Source organism: Tremella mesenterica (genome assembly GCF_000271645.1).
Source record: "Tremella mesenterica DSM 1558 unplaced genomic scaffold TREMEscaffold_1, whole genome shotgun sequence".
Taxonomy (NCBI): domain Eukaryota; kingdom Fungi; phylum Basidiomycota; class Tremellomycetes; order Tremellales; family Tremellaceae; genus Tremella; species Tremella mesenterica.
The window spans coordinates 365,560-385,618 of record NW_006711225.1 but is presented as its reverse complement, the minus strand read 5'-3'; the positions used below and the strand labels follow the sequence as shown (position 1 = coordinate 385,618).

The 20,059-nt window shown below is 51.3% G+C and overlaps 2 protein-coding genes across 2 annotated transcripts; one reads left to right on the top strand and one right to left on the bottom strand.

Annotated features, from left to right (window-relative positions):
• Positions 1-3,015: 3,015 nt before the first annotated feature.
• Positions 3,016-5,216, top strand: TREMEDRAFT_58120 (uncharacterized protein; the record flags this gene model as incomplete). Its single annotated transcript, XM_007001086.1, has 4 exons — positions 3,016-3,049; positions 3,102-3,518; positions 3,608-3,908; positions 3,959-5,216. The coding sequence occupies 4 exons, from the start codon at positions 3,016-3,018 to the stop codon at positions 5,214-5,216; spliced, it is 2,010 nt and encodes a 669-aa protein (XP_007001148.1).
• A 7,666-nt stretch (positions 5,217-12,882) lies between these two features.
• Positions 12,883-15,287, bottom strand: TREMEDRAFT_58118 (uncharacterized protein; the record flags this gene model as incomplete). Its single annotated transcript, XM_007001085.1, has 7 exons — positions 12,883-14,141; positions 14,191-14,192; positions 14,243-14,658; positions 14,748-14,759; positions 14,785-14,885; positions 14,949-15,161; positions 15,215-15,287. The coding sequence occupies 7 exons, from the start codon at positions 15,285-15,287 to the stop codon at positions 12,883-12,885; spliced, it is 2,076 nt and encodes a 691-aa protein (XP_007001147.1).
• Between the last annotated feature and the right edge of the window lie 4,772 nt (positions 15,288-20,059).

Genomic DNA, 20,059 nt, shown 5'->3' with positions numbered 1-20,059 from the left:
TTGCATCTGGTACCTTTCCAAGGTGTGTGGACCAAAGTTCGAAGTTGGCAAAATACTCGGCGGCCGTATCAGTCTGTCTTAACTCTTGCAATTTCCTCATAGCCGTACCTGCCATGTTACTATCTCCAAATTGAGTTCGTAAATGCTGAATGAATTTGTCGTAGCTCTCTAGCCATTCGGTCGAATTCCATATACTTGGATTGGTTATGGCCGGGGTTATAAGCATTTGAGGGGTGCCTCGAAGATACCCGTACATGAACAGGATCTTTCTGCGATCGGTGGCGTACTCTGCCCCTTTGAATTCGAAGTTCATGTGACATGCTGCAAGGAAGTTGTCCAATTCTCCTCGTTCTCCACTGAAGGTAGGTGGATCCGCACACCTGGTTCTTCCTGTTCGTTCGTTGTTGGTAAGTTTTGGCTCCAAACACGGCTTGTTTTCTTCGACTTCGATCAAACTTGCCCCTTTCGATGTGAGTATCTGTTGGTTCTGTCGGTCAGCTTTCATCGTAGCCAGTTCTTCCCTTAATGTATTTTGTTCCTTTTGTTGCATCGTCATAATGGCTAACAATTGTGACAACTGCTGCGATAATTCATTTAGCGGATCTGGGGTAGTGGTAGTAGAAGTGAGATCATGTGAAATGGTACTTCTCGAAGAACTTGTTGGTATTTCTTCCTCTGGGACCAGCCCTTGTTCCAACTCCTCTTTTTCTGGTATCATTTTCCGCGCTTTCCCTCTGGTGAGCATACAGTACTCTCCGATTCGACCCAAGGTGCGTAAGGCTGATTCTTCAACTTGTAACGGTACTGGAAACACGACGACTAGGTCGCAGGTTGGGTCGAACTCGATGGAGGTCTCGTGGAAATCTAGGGGCTCTGGTGCTAATGGATCGTGTCTCCTCTGCAATCGATGTAGCCAAAGAATGATATTGAAGAATCAGCAAAGTTGGTACTTTGCTGATTGTACTATATACTGTCTACAGGTATCCGTCTCCTCTTCTCAGTCCTACTGCAAGCGTCCATGTACATACTCGGACAGGTGAAAAACCGCTTTGAGCAAACCCAGTGGGGAAAATCTCGAAAGGGGAAAACCCGTCCCTACCTACTGCAGCACTGCCTCCAACTCCCGCTTTCCTCTGTCCTAATCCGTCGAACTCGATAGAGTTCCCTCGATTCGTTGTTACCCCGTAACAAGAATCCTGTTCATCCGAGTATGAGGTCGGGGCCAGCATATTTCTAAACGTCAAAGGTTGAGTCGGAGGCAAGAACATATGTTGGCGGGGTATTTGGCCAGTGCTGGAGTGACTTGTGGCGTCCTACCAGATCTTGAGCCGATACCTTTACTTGCTTGCTTGATACGCTCCAGGATGTTGTTGCGAGTGGTTTGGGGGAGGGGGAGGAGTAGATGATTTTCAGAGTACGATTAAGGTAGTGGACAAGGTGTAAAAGTTGACGTCAAGTTGGTGCAGTGAACAGTAGAGTAGAGTAGTGGCGGACGGTAGGAATGTGGCGGTTGGTAGGAATGTGGCGGTTGGTAGGAATGTGGCGGATGGTAGGAATGTGGCGGCCGAAGGTTCCGTGACCCGTGAGGTTCCTCCCACCCTTCTACAAGTAGTTTGCTCCACTCCCTTTTACAGCTTCTTTCTATGACACCATTTTACTTACTTCTCCTGCTTTTCTCCACATGGGGAGAGGCTCAGAAGGCTGCTAACCATTCACATGCACCCTATTCCACTCAGTTGACTATCTCTAACTGTCACGTCCGTCGAACAACTACCTTCTAACAGACCGACGGTCGACGAACCTCGGCTAACTTGACGCTTCTAAGTCAATGTCTCACCCAACCGGGAGGGCGCAGACGTCGAAAGGAGTGTAACTACGGCGTACTTCGCCGTAGTTACTCTAACTGGGGTTTTGTTCTACTGATGGCGATGTATCTCAATTTGCTTATAGCTATCTCTATCTATCTTTCACTACTGACAACAATCAAGGATCGCTGAAGAACTTCAGCGATCTTCTCAGCTAATATTATCTACTCCTCCTAGACGTTCATCCAACCCTCTCGCGCTTTGACGTACTTCAACGTACTTCGTCCAACTTCCCCGAGTCCTCGGCCATCCTCTTCCTCCTTCGACTAACTCCGGCTGCATCGCCGCACTTCTGCTCCCATTGTCCCTACCTAGCCTAACTCCGTCTAACTTCGCCGTACTTCTGCTCCCATTGTCCCTACTTAGCCTAACTCCGTCTAACTTCGCTGTACTTCTGCTCCCATTGTCCCTACTTGGCCTAACTCCGTCTAACTTCGCCGTACTTGGTCTCAGAAGTCCTGAGTTACGTGTAGAGTAAAGAGGTTAAGGTGTGATGGGGTTTTGATGGTCAAAGGAGGGTCATTGTTGGTGGAGTAATCGAGGTGTCACGACGTAGTTCGTGACAGTCGCCCCCTTCTTTAGCCGCGAACGTCCTTGTGAGCGATTACACCTCTACTGTGGCAAGAAAACTTAGCAGCGTAGTACCCCCATTCTCTCCCTCCCCATGACCATCCTTCGCCCTTCTGCTCTTTGCGCCGCACTTCGTAGTTGAGCCTCCTTTCACTCCAAAACCCGACAATGAGACTCCCCTAACTTCGTCGAGGTTTGCCGTAAGAAGCCCTGTGTCTTTTGTAGGTGAGACACGCTTCGTGGATGGCAGCCGAACAACACCGTTGTTTGTCGTAGTAACCCTCGCTTATATTGAGATGAGACACTATAGCGTGGGAATTTTGATCGTCCCTGCGTTGCCTTTTGTTGATGAAACGCGAAGTTTGCTGCATGTTGACGACGAGGGGGTAGGTTTGATTATACTAAATACTGAGCAGTTCGTCGAGCTTCTCTCTTTTCCCCATCTGCTTTCAAAACTTTCTATCTCTCTTACCTAGAAAACAGATTTGTTACCTTGAATAATCGCCTCGAGTTTTATTTCTCTTTTAAATATCTTAACGTCATGGCCCCCTCTACTCCCACTCCCAGCCCTTTCGCCGCCATGAGGAATTTTGGTGGTATGGTGTCATCTGCTCGTGAGTTTTCGTCGATACTCACCTCACCTCGCCGAACTTGGCTGATATTTAGTTTCTTTCGGCGACAGATCTCGCCAAGTCTCCTCCCTTGGCCTCGGCACTCTCTCTCTGGGGGAGCCGTCCGGCGCTGCCTCGCCTCCTCGCTCCGCCTCTCCTCCCGCTGGTTCTCCCTCCCCCGCGTCTGGTTCTCCCGTCCCCGTAACTGGTTCTCCCGGGGGGCCTCCTCCTGCCGCCACCCCTCGCCGTAGGACGCCCGCCTTTCGTCCTGGTGAGTCTCCGTCCTCCTCCGACCAGGAGTCGCTCAGTGGGGGCTCGGAGTCGAGTGATCGACCCGACACCGAAGAGAGTGAGGATGATGATGATCGGGAGGGTAGGATCGATAGTGAGGGTGAAAGCAAGTTAGAAGAATACCCGGATGATGATGTGGAGGTGATTAGTGTAGAGGACAACGACGTAGATAGTCCTGAGCGTGAGTCCTTCGTCCACCCTCTCACACCTTCGCCGAACTTGGTCTTGTTTATCTGTTCTTTAGCTTTCCAGGACATTGCTAACTCGCAGCCGTTCCTGTCCCTCCCCCTGCTCAAATCGTGGGCCAGAAACGACGCCGTTCTCTCTCCTCTTCTTCCTCTTCTTCTTCTTCTTCCTCTTCCTCCTCTTCCGGGGTTCTCCCCCCCGCCAACGCCATTGCCGCTGCCGCCGCCGCCCCCGTCGTTGCTCCCCCCCCTTCTCCCAGAGGGGAGCCTTCACCCAAACGGGTGAAGAGATCATTGCGGGAAGAAGAGTACTTGTGGGAGAAGATGAAGTCTGAGCCTGGACGTTGGGTCGCGGTTGGTGTTGACGAAGCGTGTGATCGTTGTCGGTGAGTCCACCTATTCGTACTACGCCGAAGTTACTCCTGCTAATTAGTAGACGTGAGATTATCACGTATAATCGTCCAAATTGGCCCTGCCTCAAGGCAGTCAGGCCACACAACAAAGCCCTCCGTTGTGCTTCATGCACATCTGGTCCCTGCTCCTTCTGTCCCGTTTCCTCTGCCCGGGACATCCCGCCCCATCCCTCCGACTCTTCGCCTTTCCCCCCTCCCCAGACTCCTGCGTCTGTCCCCCGTTCGCGGGTACCACCTTCGTCTCTCCGGTCGATTCGCCGCACTTCGCGGGACTCCCGCCCGTCACCTCCGTCGCCGTCGCCCTTTGCTCCTGCGGCCGGCCCGTCACGTCTCCCCGCTGCTCCTCCTTCGTCCTCCCGTCGTCCTTCGGCCCCTCGTCCGTCCTCTCCCGTGGTGGCCTCTCCTCCGGCCCACGGCACCCGAAGTCGCCGTCCTTCTGCTCCTCCGGCCACCCCAGTGGCCGCCCCTGTCACCGCGTCCCCCGCTTCCAAGAAGACTCCGAAGTCTTCTTTAAAGAAATCAAAAGGGAAAAGGATGGAGAAAGAGGTCGTCTTTGAAGGTGGTGATGTGGAAGATGAAGCTACTCAGCGTGCTGGGCCCTCTGTTTCTCGGTTGTCCTTCGTCCACCCTCGCATCTCTCTGGACGCTCGTATCCCGGAGGATGAAAAGGAATTTGCTACGTATCGGTCTCTCGTTCTCGGCCTCACCACTCAGCTTGACGTCGCTCGACGTGATACATCTCTCTTGCTCGACTTCTCCACTCGTCAAGCCAACGCCTTGAATAACCTTACTGCGGCGTTAGTAGATGTAGTCAACGGTGGGAACCTGAGCGAGGAAGCAAGGACGAGGTTAGCGGACGTCTCTTGCCGAAGCCTCACTGAGATAGCCGATGTTCGCCGAAGACTTTACGACACCCCCTTCCTCGTTACTCCCATGGCGTACGAGCCACCACCGTCCATCGGCTGGTTAGGCCCCCGGAGTAGTTCTCGAGTCCCTGCTTCTGCTCAGACTGCTCTCGATCTCCTCAGTCTCCCTTTTGAGTGTCTTAGGACCATACGTTCCTTGTGGAGGACTCCAAGCATGCAAGCTGCTCGGGATGTCCAGGACTTCGGTGATTTCTTTGGGGCTATGAATCGGGCATGGAATGCTTCTCTCTCGTCTGCCTTCCCCCCTGACAGTCTCGATCTCCCTTCGGCCATCGGTACTCTCCACACCAATCCCGCGGGACCGAGTAGAGCGAAGGAGAAAGGAAAGGGAAAGGGTAAGGGTAAGGACAAGTGAGCTGTACGTAGCTGTAATCCTATGTTGTATGCAGTACGTTCTACCTCCTAGCCCTTCGTAGTCGCCCTTCCCTCGGCTTAGTAGGATGAAGTTCGTGGAACTTCGCCAATATGTCATCAGCTCCATCGACGTTCTCTACCGGTTCCCATGATACCGAATCGTCTGTTCCTTCGTAACCTAACCACTCTACTAGGTACTCTAACTTTCCTGACCTCTTATTTACTCTAGAGTCCACAATATCCTTTACTTCCCACGATTCTCCTACGTTATCTACCTCTACTGGGCGAGGTGGTTCAGCTTGCTGACCAGGGAATACTGGAGGATGGTAGGGGCGAAGCAATGAAACATGGAATACATCATGGATACCTGCCATCGTTCCTGGTAATTCCAATTTACAGGCATGAGAACCTACCTGCCGTACTACCTTGTACGGCCCACTTTGCTTCACATCTAACTTCTTCATTGGTCTTTTAGTCTTGATGTTCTCTAACGACAGCATCACTAGGTCACCTTCTACGAAGTTTGGCGTAGTTCGATGTTTCCTATTGTATCCTTCGGCGTACTTCTCAATAGCTTTCTCAATCCCCTCAATACATTCCTTATGTATTTCGGTTAGGTCTTTTACTGCTATTGTAGCAGCAGGTACTTCGACTACACTAGCCTTAATCTCTTCAGCCCATCGAGGGTGGTACCCATAGTTCGCATAGAATGGGGTCTTGTTTATCGCGGAATGATGGGTGTTGTTGTAAGCAAAGCTAGCTCGAGCAAGCAGTTTCGACCAGTCGTTCTGCGGGAAGGAAGTGAAGATTCGAAGGTATAATTCCAGGGACTGGTTGGTTCGTTCGTTCTGTCCATCAGTCTGTGGATGTTACGCGGTAGAAAGATGTAGTCTTATGCTGAGACTATCGGTCAAGTTCTTCCAAAACTTCGAAGTGAACTTCGATCCTCTGTCCGATACTATACTCTCTGGTAACCCATGCTGGGCCACCACATAGTCCATTATCAGCTCAGATAGTCCAGCTGCGGTTAACTTCGTCGTGGTTGGGATAAAAATGCCCCATTTGGTCAATCGGTCCACCACTACCAGGATGGAATTATATCCATGGGAATTCGGAAGCTCTTCGATGAAATCCATCGAGATGCTTGACCAGGGTTTAGTAGCCACTTGCAATGGTTTAAGCTCTCCATGGGGTTTCTGTCTGTTAGTCTTTGCTCTCTGACATACTGCACAGCCAGCGATATAGTCTTCGACATCCTTCCTTACTCCAACCCAAACGTAATCCCTCAGGACAAGCTCGAGGGTCTTTGCTGAGCCTGGGTGACCAGCTAGGGCCGAATCGTGTCGCATCTTCATGATCTTTAGTCGAGCATCGGCGTAGTTCGGCACATAAGTGCGATCGTCGAACGTGAGGAAACCCCTTGAGTTCCATCCTCCACAAAGTATTAGAGGGGATCGCGAACTACGGCGTAGTTCGGTGATTGATCCTGGTTCCTGTACGTCATCGTGACACGTTGGATGGGAACACTCAGCGCAAATGACTCCTAATAGCTCTTTTCTAACCTCCTCCACTTCTTCATCTTCCTGTATCCCAACAATCAGATCCATGGGATCATGTCACGAACTACGTCGTGACACCTCGATTACTCCACCAACAATGACCCTCCTTTGGCCATCAAAACCCCATCACGCCTTAACCTCTTTACTCTACACGTAACTCAGGACTTCTGACACCAAGTACGGCGAAGTTAGACGGAGTTAGGCTAAGTAGGGACAATGGGAGCAGAAGTACGGCGAAGTTAGACGGGGTTAGGCTAAGTAGGGACAATGGGAGCAGAAGTGCGGCGATGTTAGGCGGGGTTAGGCTAATTAGGGACAATGGGAGCAGAAGTGCGGCGATGTTAGGCGGAGTTAGGCTAAGTAGGGACAATGGGAGCAGAAGTGCGGCGATGTTAGGCGGAGTTAGTCGAAGGAGGAAGAGGATGGCCGAGGGCTCGGGGAAGTTGGACGAAGTGCGTTGAAGTACGTCAAAGCGCGAGAGGGTTGGATGAACGTCTAGGAGGGGTAGATAATATTAGCTGAGAAGATCGCTGAAGTTCTTCAGCGATCCTTGATTGTTGTCAGTAGTGAAAGACAGATAGAGATAGCTATAAATCAAGATACATCGCCATCAGTAGAACAAAACCCTAGTTAGAGTAACTACGCCGAAGTACGCCGTAGTTACACCCCTTTCGACGTCTGCGCCCTCCTGGTTGGGTGAGACATCGACTCAGAGCGTGAAGTTAGCCGAGGTTCGTCGACCGTCGGTCTATTAAGAAATAGTTGTTCGACGGCCGTGACAGTATCAAGGATCGCTCTTACCGACGACCCGTGCGAACCTCGGAGAAGTACAAAGATAATATGGAACCAGAAAGAAGAATTACACGAGGGATAAGTAGGGATGGAGACAGGATGGAGGAGAACGAGAGGAGAGCATTGGAGGAGCTTAGCAGAGCAATGGGGCAGGACCTTGGAGTGGAGGATAGTGTGGGGGGATCAATTCAAGGAGATGAGTTCGTTCCACCGGTGCCTTCTAACCCTCCTTCTCCTCCGTCTAATGCTCTCCCACCTGCGGGATCCCCACTTGGATCAGACCAAACCCCACGCCCAAGAGAAAACACTGGAAGTACGGCGAACTTGGGAGAAGAAGGAACACAAGGGGTGGTGTTGGCCTTGATGCAGATGGTGGCGAATATGAACAAAGACATGATGGAGGAGAGAAGGCGTAGGGAGGAATGGGAACAGAGAAGAGAAAGGGATACAGTGGGCGGGATTGCAGAAGGGATATCAGAAGGAGTGAGGTACGCCATGGGACGGCAAACTTCGGCGACCCCAAGCGTAGTGGGCGAACAACGGAAGGGGATAAAGCTACCTAACCCAGACCTCTGGAGAGGAGATCGGAACAAGTTAACCGCCTTTCTGTCTGAGTGCGACGTACATTTCGAATTGAACTCCCATCTTTTCCCCGACGACACTAAGAAAGTCTTTTTCATGATCTCTCATCTACGCGAAACACCTCTTCTTGCAGTGCAGCCCGATCTATCCAAAAGACCTCTTCCTGAGTACCTCACGACACACGATCAGTTCGTTAAGTACCTCAAGACTAACTTTGGTGATCCAGACGAAGAAGGAACTGCGGCCCGACAACTTAACGACCTCAAGCAAACCGGGTCTGCTTCGGACTACTTCTCCGCCTTCCAGCGACATGTTGCGATTCTTAAGTGGTCTGATGATGGAAACCTAGTTGACCGAGCCAAGAAAGGACTAAAATCGCACCTTCTAGATGAAATTGCAAGACACGGTAGATCGTTTGGGACTGTGAAAGAGCTATTGGAGTTTGTGATCCCCTTGGACAACCGCCTGTGGAGGAGACAAGTGGAGAAGGAGGCAGAGAGGAAAAGGGAAGGAGGGATAAGGACAACGACAGTGGTGGAAAGTCAGAGGACGGAGAAGAAAGAAGAGAAGAAATGGGAAAAGGGGCAACCTTCGGCGCAGGGTGGTGTCCAGGCGGCTATGATGTCGACGGTGGTAAAGAGTACACCGCCAAACATCGACGAAGTTCGCCGAAGATGGCCTAGGCCGAGCTCCGATCTGAGGGAGACAAGGAGGAAGGAGGGGAAGTGTACCGAGTGTGGTGAAGCAGGACATTGGCTGAAGGAATGCCCTGTAAGGGAGGCTAAGGTTAAGGTTGGACTGTTGCCTCCATGGGGGGAGAAGTTCGGAGAACGTGGTGGAGGATCGGGAGGGAACGCAGTACCTCTCGGACAGAGGAGGAACTTGAATGCGGTTGGAGGAGAAGTAGATTTGGAAGAGGACCAGGGAAAAGAAGAGGACCTGTCGCAGTAGGCGAGGCTCGGCGGGTCCGCCATATTCTCTCGGCCACCATTCCCAAACCCATAAAAGAAACACAGCTGATGGAGCCAGAGGATTGTGAATACAAAAATACACCACTCAGTACCCCTTGTTCATGCAATGTCGATAATCATCTCCTCATCCCTTCCGTTTCCAGAGATCAACCTAAATCGGACATTTTCATTAATGGAATAAAGCTAACTACGCTCTGGGACACTGGAGCTACTTGTTCATATATAAGCCCTAAGGCAGCAGCGAAGATAGGTGTAGAAAAGAGACGATATCAGGTGAGCGTACCCGTTCACATGTTCGACGGCTCGGTGAGTGTCGCTGGACCCATCACCGAGTTTGTCGAAGTCGGATTTAGTTTGACGAAGGACGCCGAAGTGCGATCTGTTTGTCTCGATGTAACAACGCTCTGCGACGCAGATGTTGTGATAGGGTGGGATTGGATGAGGAAGGAAGGGGTTGTCCTTGATGGAAGAGACAACTCGGTGAAATTTCCCATCCCAACCCCACCAAGTGCGGCGAAGTTAGCGGCCATAGGGCTGCCGACTCTGACGGACGCGATAGACCTCCGCGGCGAAGATGAGCTTGAAGAGCTGAGCCCGGAGGAACAAGACGAGTTGTTCCAGGTAGTTCCTGAACAATACCACCAGTACATTGACGTTTTTAATCCGAAGAAGGGAGGAGAGACCCTTCCCCCTTCAAGGTCCTACGATTTGAAGTTTGAGCTTAAGGAGGGGGCGAACCTTAAGGTCGCCTCCCTCTATGCTCAAGGAGAAGATCAGAGACGCGCGCTGAGAGACATACTAGATCGCGAAATTGCCGCTGGCCGAATTCGGGCAAGTAACTCGCCATACGGCTCACCAATGTTTATGATACCGAAGAAAGCCGAAGGACAGTGGCGAATGGTCATCGACTATCGAAAACTGAACGAAGCGACCATACCAGATGCCTACCCTCTCCCTCTAATAGGTCAAATTACCGAAGAACTTGGAAAAGCAAGGTATTTCAGCAAACTAGATCTAATTGGAGCATACCAATTGTTGAGGGTGACAGAGGGACATGAACACCTGACGGCGTTCAGGACACAGTATGGTATGTTTGAATCTCTGGTTGTTCGTGATGGGCTGCGAAACGCCCCCGCGGTCTTCCAACACTTCCTAAATGAGGTGTTTAGAGAGCTACTAGGGAATGGAGTCGTGGTCTACATTGACGATATCCTCATTTATGGGAATACGTTGGAGGAATTACGAGGAACTACGGCGAAGGTCTTTGAGGTACTGCGGAAGGCGAGCCTGTACGTGAAAGCTAGTAAGTGCGAGTTCGAAAGAGATTCGGTGGTGTTTCTAGGTTTCGTGGTATCCTCTAAAGGTGTATCGGTGAACCCAGAATACATTGATGCCATCACTTCCTTCCCACGTCCTAAGAATCTACGAGAGTCAAGGGGATTCATTGGAGTTGTAAGCTATTACAGGCGCTTTGTCCCCAACTTCTCGAAGATTGCTAGACCTATCAATGACTTGACAAGGAAGGAGGTACCATTTGTATGGGGAGTCGAACGGGAGTCAGCCTTCAAAGAGTTGAAGGCTAGGATGTGTACTGCGCCGGTATTAGCCCATTTTGACCCTACATTGAAGACGATATTACAGACAGATGCGTCGTTCTTCGGCTGGGGGTTCATAATTTCGCAGATCAACACGGCTGGTCAAGAACACCCGGTAGCTATTGAGTCTGGTGCTTTCAACACAGCTCAGCTGAATTATACGGTAGGAGAAAAGGAGTTCCTCGCTGTAGTGGAGGGTTTCAGAAGAAGGAGACACTTATTATTGCAGGTAGAAACCACAGTACTTACCGACCATCTAAACCTTACCTACTGGATGGAGCCGAAACAACTCAGTCCTCGGCAAGGTAGGTGGGTAGAGGAGCTAGCTAACTTCAGGTTTAAAATGGTTTATCGGCCAGGAACCCAGGCAAGTCTGCCAGATGGGTTATCTAGACGGGCGGACTATCATTCCGGGAAAGGAAGTACCATGGTACAAGAGAGCAACCTTATCCAAGGTCTGCCGAAGTTCGACGAAGTTGACGCCACCACGTCGGAGTTGCGTCACCTCCTTCGAGCATTGCAAGGGACAAGGGAGGTAAAGGAAAATGATCTTGTGGACCCTATGGATCTAGTACTTGGAGTTCAGGAGGACGAAGACATAGAAGGGGTCAGAGAAGAATTATTAGGAGTCGTTTGCGCTGAGTGTTCTCATCCTACGTGTAACGATAACGTGCAAGAACCAGGATCAATCACCGAGCTACGCCGTAGTTCGCGGTCTCCTCTAATCCTTCGTGGGGGGTGGAACTCAAGAGGTTTCCTCACATTCGACGATCGCATTTATGTGCCGAACTACGCCGATGCTCGGCTGAAGATCATGAAAATGCGACATGACTCGGCCTTAGCTGGTCACCCAGGTTCAGCGAAGACCCTTGAGCTAGTTCTAAGGGACTATGTCTGGATTGGAGTAAGGAAGGATGTTGAGGACTACATCGCTGGATGCGCGGTATGTCAGAGGGCAAAGACTAACAGACAGAAACCCCATGGAGAGCTTAAACCACTGGAGGTAGCTACGAAACCTTGGTCTAGCATCTCGATGGATTTTATCGAGGAGCTGCCAAATTCCCATGGATATAACTCCATCCTGGTAGTGGTGGATCGGTTGACCAAATGGGCCATTTTTATCCCGACTACGACGAAGTTAACCGCAGCCGGCCTATCAGAGTTGATATTGGACTATGTGGTGGCCCAGCATGGGTTGCCAGAGAATATAGTATCGGACAGGGGATCGAAGTTTACCTCCAAGTTCTGGAAGAATTTGACCGATAGTCTCGGAATAAGACTACATCTCTCTACTGCATATCATCCACAGACTGACGGACAGACCGAACGAACCAACCAGTCTTTGGAACTGTATCTTCGAATCTTCACCTCCTATCAGCAGAACGACTGGTCGAAGCTACTCGCTCGAGCTAGCTTTGCTTACAACAACACCCAGCACTCTGCGATAAACAAAACCCCATTCTATGCGAACTATGGATATCACCCTCGTTGGGCTGAAGAGATAAAGGCTAGCGAGGTCGAAGTGCCCGCTGCTACGGTGGTGGTAAAAGACTTGACTGAAATACACAAAGATTGTATCGAAGGAATTGAGAAAGCTAATGAGAAGTACGCCGAAGGATACAATAGGAAACACCGGACTACGCCGAACTTCGCGGAAGGAGACCTAGTGATGCTGTCGTTAGAGAATATTAAGACGAAGAGACCAATGAAGAAGTTAGATGTTAAGCAAAGTGGGCCGTACAAAGTAGTACGGCAGGTGGGTTCTCATGCTTGTAAATTGGAACTACCAGGAACGATGGCAGGTATCCATGACGTATTCCATGTCTCCTTGCTCCGTCCTTATCATCCTCCAGTATTCCCTGGTCAGCAAGCTGAACCACCTGGCCCAGTAGAAGTAGATAATGTAGGGGAATCGTGGGAGGTAAAAGACATTGTAGACTCTAGAGTAAATAAGAGGTCAGGAAAGTTAGAGTACTTGGTGGAGTGGTTAGGTTACGAAGGAACAGACGATTCAGTATCATGGGAACCAGTGGAGAACGTCGATGGAGCTGACGACATATTGGCGAAGTTCCACGAACTTCACCCTACTAAGCCGAAGGAAGGGCGACTGCGAAGGGCTAGGAAATAGAACGTACTGCATACAACATAGGATTACAGCTACGTACCGCTCACTTGTCCTTACTCTTACCCTTACCTTTTCCTTTTCCTTTCTCCTTCGATCTACTCGGTCCCGCGGGATTGGTGTGGAGGCTACCGATGACCGAAGGTAGATCGAGAGTCTCAGACGGGAACGCAGTAGAGAGAGAAGCATTCCATGCCCGATTCATAGCCCCAAAGAAGTCACCGAAGTCCTGGACATCTCGAGCAGCTTGCATGCTCGGGGTCCTCCACAGAGAACGTATGGTCCGTAGACACTCGAAGGGAAGACTGAGGAGGTCGAGAGCAGTCTGGGCTGAAGCTGGGACACGAGAATTACTACGGCGACCTAACCAGTCAAGGGACGGTGGTGGCTCATACGCCATAGGAGTGACTAGGAAGGGGGTGTCGAACAGTCTTCGGCGAACATCGGCTATCTCAGTAAGGCTTCGGCGAGAGACGTCCGCTAACCTTGTCCTTGCTTCGTCGTCCAGAGCCCCAGTGTTGACTACATCTACTAACGCCGCAGTAAGATTGTTTAAAGCGTTAGCTTGACGAGAAGAGAAGTCAAGCAGGAGAGATGTATCATTTCGGGCGGCCTCAAGCTGAGTAGTGAGACCGAGGACGAGAGAACGATAAGTGGCGAGTTCCTTTTCGTCCTCAGGAATACGGACGTCCAGGGAGATACGAGGGTGGACGAGGGACAACCGGGGAGCAGAGGGACCAGCACGCTGAGTATCTTCATTTTCCACATCACCATCATTGAAGGCAACCTCCTTCCCTTTAGATTTCCCTTTTGATTTCTTTAAAGAAGACTTCGGTGTCTTCTGGGAAGCAGAGGGAGGGGTGACGGGAGGGGCCGCCGAAGAGGCCGGAGGAACAGAAGGACGCCGACTTCGGGTGCTGTGAGCCGGAGGAGAAGCTACCACTGGAGAGGACGGACGTGGCGCCGAAGGACGAGAGGCCGAAGGACGGGAGGCCGAAGGAGCAGAGGCCGAAGGACGGCGAGAAGACGAAGGAGGAACAGCCGGGAGACGTGATGGGCCGGCCACAGGAGCGAAGGGCGACGGCGACGGAGGCGACGGGCGGAGGTCCGGCGAAGTACGGCGAACCGACCGGAGAGACGAAGACGGTACCCGCGAACGGGGGACAGACGCTGGAGTCTGGGGAGGGGGGAGAGGAGAAGCGTCGAAGGGACGGGGCGGGATGTCCCGGGCAGAGGAAACGGGACAGAAGGAGCAGGGGCCAGACGTGCATGAAGCACAACGGAGGGCCTTGTTGTGTGGCCTGACTGCCTTGAGGCAGGGCCCAGTTTGGACGATTATACGTGATAATCTCACGTCTACTAATTAGCAGGAGTAACTTCGGCGTAGTACGAATAGGTGGACTCACCGGCAACGGTCACACGCTTCGTCAACACCAACCGCGATCCAACGACCAGGCTCGGACTTCATCTTCTCCCACAAGTACTCTTCTTCCCGCAGTGATCTCTTCACCCGTTTGGGCGAAGGCTCCCCTCTGGGAGAAGGGGGGGGAGCAGCGACGGGGGCGGCGGGAGCAGGACCGGCGGCGGGAGCAGGACCGGCGGCGGCAGCAGGAGCGATGGCGGCGGCAGAGCGGGCGGCGGCAGCAGCGGCGGCAGCGGCGATGGCGTTGGGGGGGGGAAGAAGAAGAGGAAGAAGAAGAAGAGGAAGAAGAAGAAGAGGAGAGGGAACGGCGTCGTTTCTGGCCCACAATTTAAGAAGAAGAGGAGAGGGAACGGCGTCGTTTCTGGCCCACAATTTGAGCAGGGGGAGGGGCAGGAGCGGCTGCGAGTTAGCAATGTCTTGGAGAGCTAAAGAACAGATAAACAAGGCCAAGTTCGGCGAAGGTGTGAGAGGTTGGACGAAGAACTCACGCTCAGGACTATCTACGTTGTTGTCCTCTACACTAACCGCCACCATATCATCATCCGAGTGTTCCTCTAACTCGGTTTCACCCTCCGACACGATTCTATCATCCTCATCACTATAATCACCCCCTTTTCCTTCGACGTCTGACTGATCGTCCGACTCCGAACCACTGAGCGACTCCTGGTCGGAGGAGGACGGAGACTCACCAGGACGAAAGGCGGGCGTCCTGCGGCGAGGGCTGGCGGCAGGAGGGGAAGCAGAGCGAGAACCAGGAGGAGGAGAAGCAGAGGGAGAACCAGCGGGAGGACCGGCGGGAGGAGAAGCGGAGCGAGGAGGCGGGACATCGCCAGACGGCTCCCCCAAAGAGAGGGTGCCGAGGCCGAGGGAGGAGACTTGGCGAGATCTGTCGCCGAAGGAAACTGAACATCAGCCAAGTCCGGCGAAGTAAGGTAAGTGTCGAGGAATAACTCACGAGCAGACGACACCATACCACCAAAGTTCCTCATGGCGGCGAAAGGGTTAGATGTAGGAGTAGAAGGGGCCATGACGTTAAGATATTTAAATGAGAATAAAACTCGAGGCGATGATTCAAGGTAACAAATCTGTTTTCTAGGTAAGAGAGATAGAAAGTTTTGAAAGCAGATGGGAAAAAGAGAGAAGCTCGACGAACTGCTCAGTATTTAGTATAATCAAACCTAACCCCTCGTCGTCAACATGCAGCAAACTTCGCGTTTCATCAACAAAAGGCATCGCAGGGACGATCAAAATTCCCACGCTATAGTGTCTCATCTCAATATAAGCGAGGGTTACTTCGACAAACAACGGTGTTGTTCGGCTGCCATTCAGGAAGCGTGTCTCACCTACAAAAGACACAGGGCTTCTTACGGCAAACCTCGACGAAGTTAGGGGAGTCTCATTGTCGGGTTCTGGAGTGAAAGGAGGCCCAACTACGAAGTGCGGCGCAAAGAGCAGAAGAGTGGAGGATGGTCATGGGGAGGGAGAGAATGGGGTACTACGCTGCTAAGTTCTCTTGCCACGACAGAGGTGTAATCGCTCACGAGGACGTTCGCGGCTAAAGAAGGGGGCGACTGTCACGAACTACGTCGTGACACCTCGATTACTCCACCAACAATGACCCTCCTTTGGCCATCAAAACCCCATCACGCCTTAACCTCTTTACTCTACACGTAACTCAGGACTTCTGACACCAAGTACGGCGAAGTTAGACGGAGTTAGGCTAAGTAGGGACAATGGGAGCAGAAGTACGGCGAAGTTAGACGGGGTTAGGCTAAGTAGGGACAATGGGAGCAGAAGTGCGGCGATGTTAGGCGGGGTTAGGCTAATTAGGGACAATGGGAGCAGAAGTGCGGCGATGTTAGGCGGAGTTAGGCTAAGTAGGGACAATGGGAGCAGAAGTGCGGCGATGTTAGGCGGAGTTAGTCGAAGGAGGAAGAGGATGGCCGAGGGCTCGGGGAAGTTGGACGAAGTGCGTTGAAGTACGTCAAAGCGCGAGAGGGTTGGATGAACGTCTAGGAGGGGTAGATAATATTAGCTGAGAAGATCGCTGAAGTTCTTCAGCGATCCTTGATTGTTGTCAGTAGTGAAAGACAGATAGAGATAGCTATAAATCAAGATACATCGCCATCAGTAGAACAAAACCCTAGTTAGAGTAACTACGCCGAAGTACGCCGTAGTTACACCCCTTTCGACGTCTGCGCCCTCCTGGTTGGGTGAGACATCGACTCAGAGCGTGAAGTTAGCCGAGGTTCGTCGACCGTCGGTCTATTAAGAAATAGTTGTTCGACGGCCGTGACAGATCAATAAGGTCATTCTCTCTTACTTCCTTTGTTCCTTGCAAGGCACGAAGTAGGTGTTGTAACCCAGAGTTAGTGCCGTCGAGTTCGTCGAACTTCGGCAACCCTTGAATAAGGTTGCTCTCTTGCACCATAGTACTCCCCTTTCCAGAGTGGTAGTCTGTTCTTCTCGATAGCCCGTCCGGTAGCGTAGCTTGTTTCCCAGGTCGGTACACCATCTTAAACCTAAAGTTAGAAAGCTCTTCGACCCACCTGCCCTGCCTCGGGCTTAGCTGCTTCGGTTCCATCCAGTATGTCAAGTTCAAGTGGTCCGTGAGAACTGTAGTCTCTACCTGTAACAGTAAGTGTCTCCTTCTTCTAAAAGCCTCAACGATAGCTAGTAGTTCCTTCTCGCCTACCGTATAATTTGACTGCGCCGCTTGAGACGCTCCTGACTCAATAGCTACCGGATGTTCTTGTCCCAACTCGTTCACCTGCGATATTATGAAGCCCCAGCCGAAGAACGACACATCTGTCTGTAGTAATGTCTTCAACGAGGGATCAAAGTGAGCCAATACTGGGGCCCTACACATTCTATCCTTCAATTCTTTAAAAGCTCTTTCCTGCTCCATTCCCCAGACAAACGGTACATCCTTCCTTGTGAGATCAATGATCGGTTTAGCAATCCTGGAGAAGTTGGGGACAAAGCGCTGATAATGACTAACGACTCCCATAAATTCTCTGCTCTCTCTTAGGTTCTTGGGGCGGGGAAAGGACACAACAGCGTCGATGTACTCCGGATTACTAGAAACTCCCTCCTGTGAGACCACAAAACCCAAGAAGACTACCGAATCTCTTTCAAACTCACACTTACTAGCCTTGACGAACAGATTCGACCTTCGAAGAACTTCGAACACCTTCGCCGTAGTTCCTCTCAATTCTTCCAACGTTTGACCATAGATGAGTATATCATCTATGTAGACAACTACTCCTTTCCCCAACAGTTCTCGGAAGCTTTCATTCAGAAAATGCTGGAATACAGCCGGAGCATTTCACAGACCATCTCGAACAACAAGAGACTCGAACATACCGTACTGAGTCCTGAACGCCGTCAAGTGCTCGTGTCCTTCCTTTACTTGTAGGAGTTGATAGGCTCCAATCAGATCTAACTTGCTGAAATACCTCGCTTTTCCCAGCTCTTCGGTTATCTGGCCGATCAGAGGCAGTGGATAGGCGTCGGGTATCGTTGCCTCGTTTAATTTTCGGTAATCAATGACCATTCGCCATTGACCCTTTGCTTTCTTCGGTACCAAGAACATCGGTGATCCGTAGGGCGAATTACTGGGTCGAATTCTTCCGGCCGATGTTTTGCGATCTAGGATGTCTCTCAGCGCACTTCTCTGATCTTCTCCGAGTGAGTAGAGTGGAGCAACCTTCAGGTTCGCCCCCTCCTTAAGGTCAAATTCTAGATCATATTCCCTTGAGGGAGGTAATTCTTCACCTCCCTTCCTCGGGTTAAACACATCAATGAACGGGTGATATTGTTCAGGAACCACCTGATACAATTCCTCCTGTTCCTCCGGACTCAGTTCATCCTGGTCATCTTTGTCTCGGAGATCTATCGCGTCCGTCGGAGTTGGCAGCCCTATGGCTGCTAACTTCGCCGCACTCGGTGGGGTTGGGATGGGGAACTTCACCGAGTTGTCTCTTCCATCTAGAACAACCCCTTCCTTCCTCATCCAGTCCCACCCTATCACAACATCTGCATCGCAGAGCGTTGTTATATCTAGACGAACAGATTGCACTTCGGCGTCCTTCGTCAAACTAAAACCAACTTCGACAAACTCGGTGATGGGTCCAGCGACACTAACCGAGCCATCAAACATGTGAACGGGTACGCTCACCTGGTATCGTCTCCTTCCTACACCTATCTTCGCCGCTGCCCTAGGGCTTATATATGAACAAGTAGCCCCAGTGTCCCAGAGCGTAGTTAGCTTAATTCCATTAATAAAAATGTCCGATTTAGGTTGATCTCTAGAAGTGGAAGAGATGAGTAGATGATTATCGACATTGCATGAACAGGGGGTACTGAGTGGTGTATTTTTGTATGCACAATCCTCTGGCTCCATCAGCTGTGTCTCTTTTATAGGTTTGGGAATGGTGGCCGAGAGAATATGGCGGACCCGCCGAGCCTCGCCTACTGCGACAGGTCGTCTTCTTTTCCCTGGTCCTCTTCCATCTCTCCATCTCCTCCAACTGCGTTCAAATTCCTCCTCTGTCCCAGAGGTACTGCGTTACCCCCCGATCCTCCACCACGTTCACCGAACTTCTCCCCCCACGGAGGCAACCATCCAACCTTTACCTTCGCTGCCCTCACTGGGCAATCCTTCAACCAATGTCCCCTCTCCCCGCACTCAGTACACTTCCCTTCCTTCTTCCTTGTCTCCCTCAGCTCGGGAGGTGGCCTGGGCCATTGCCGGCGAAGTTCGTCGGCATTTGATGGAATGCTCTTGACCTGCGTCGACGTAATAGTCGCTTGCACCGCAGACTGCGCCGAAGTTTGCCTCCCTTCCCCTCTTTTCTCCTCTTTCCTCTCCACCCTCTGGCTATCCACCACTAACACTTCCTTTACCCCCGTCTCCCTCTTCTTCTCCGCATCCTTCTCCACTTTCCTTCTCCACAACCTGTTGTCCATGGGAATAACAAACTCCAATAACTCCTTGACAGTCCCAAAAGATTTACCATGTCTAGCTATTTCGTCTAGGAGGTGTGGTTTCAACCCTTTCTTGGCTCGGTCAACCAGGTTTCCGTCATCAGACCACTTGAGTATCGCCACATGTCGTTGAAAGGCGGAGAAGTACTCCGAAGCTGACCCAGTCTGCCTTAGATCGTTAAGCAGTCGGGCTGCGGTTCCTTCTTCATCCGGGTCGCCAAAGTTTGTCTTGAGATATCTAACGAATTGATTATACTCCCTAAGATAGTCAGGAAGAGGTCGTTTAGCAAGATCGGGTTGGACGGCGAGAAGAGGTGTTTCGCGTAAATGAGAGATCATGAAGAAAACTTTCTTGGTGTCGTTGGGGAAAAGATGAGAGTTCAGTTCGTAATGGATTTCACATTCCGACAGAAATGCGGTCAACTTGTTCCTCTCTCCTCTCCAGAAGTCCGGATTAGGCAGTTTTATCCCCTTCCGTTGTTCGCCAACTACGCTTGGGGTCGCCGAAGTTTGCCGTCCCATGGCATACCTCACCCCTTCTGATATCCCTTCTGCAATACCGCCCACCGTCTCCCTTTCTCTTCTCTGCTCCCACTCCTCCCTACGCCTTCTCTCTTCCATCATGTCTTTGTTCATATTCGCCACCATCTGCATCAAGGCCAATATCACCCCTTGTGTACCTTCTTCTCCCAAGTTCGCTGTACTTCCAGTGTTTTCTGGCCGCGGGGTTTGATCCGATCCAACTGGGGATCCAATAGGTGGGAGAGCATTACCCGAAGGGGTAGGAGGATTAGAAAACACTGGTGGAACG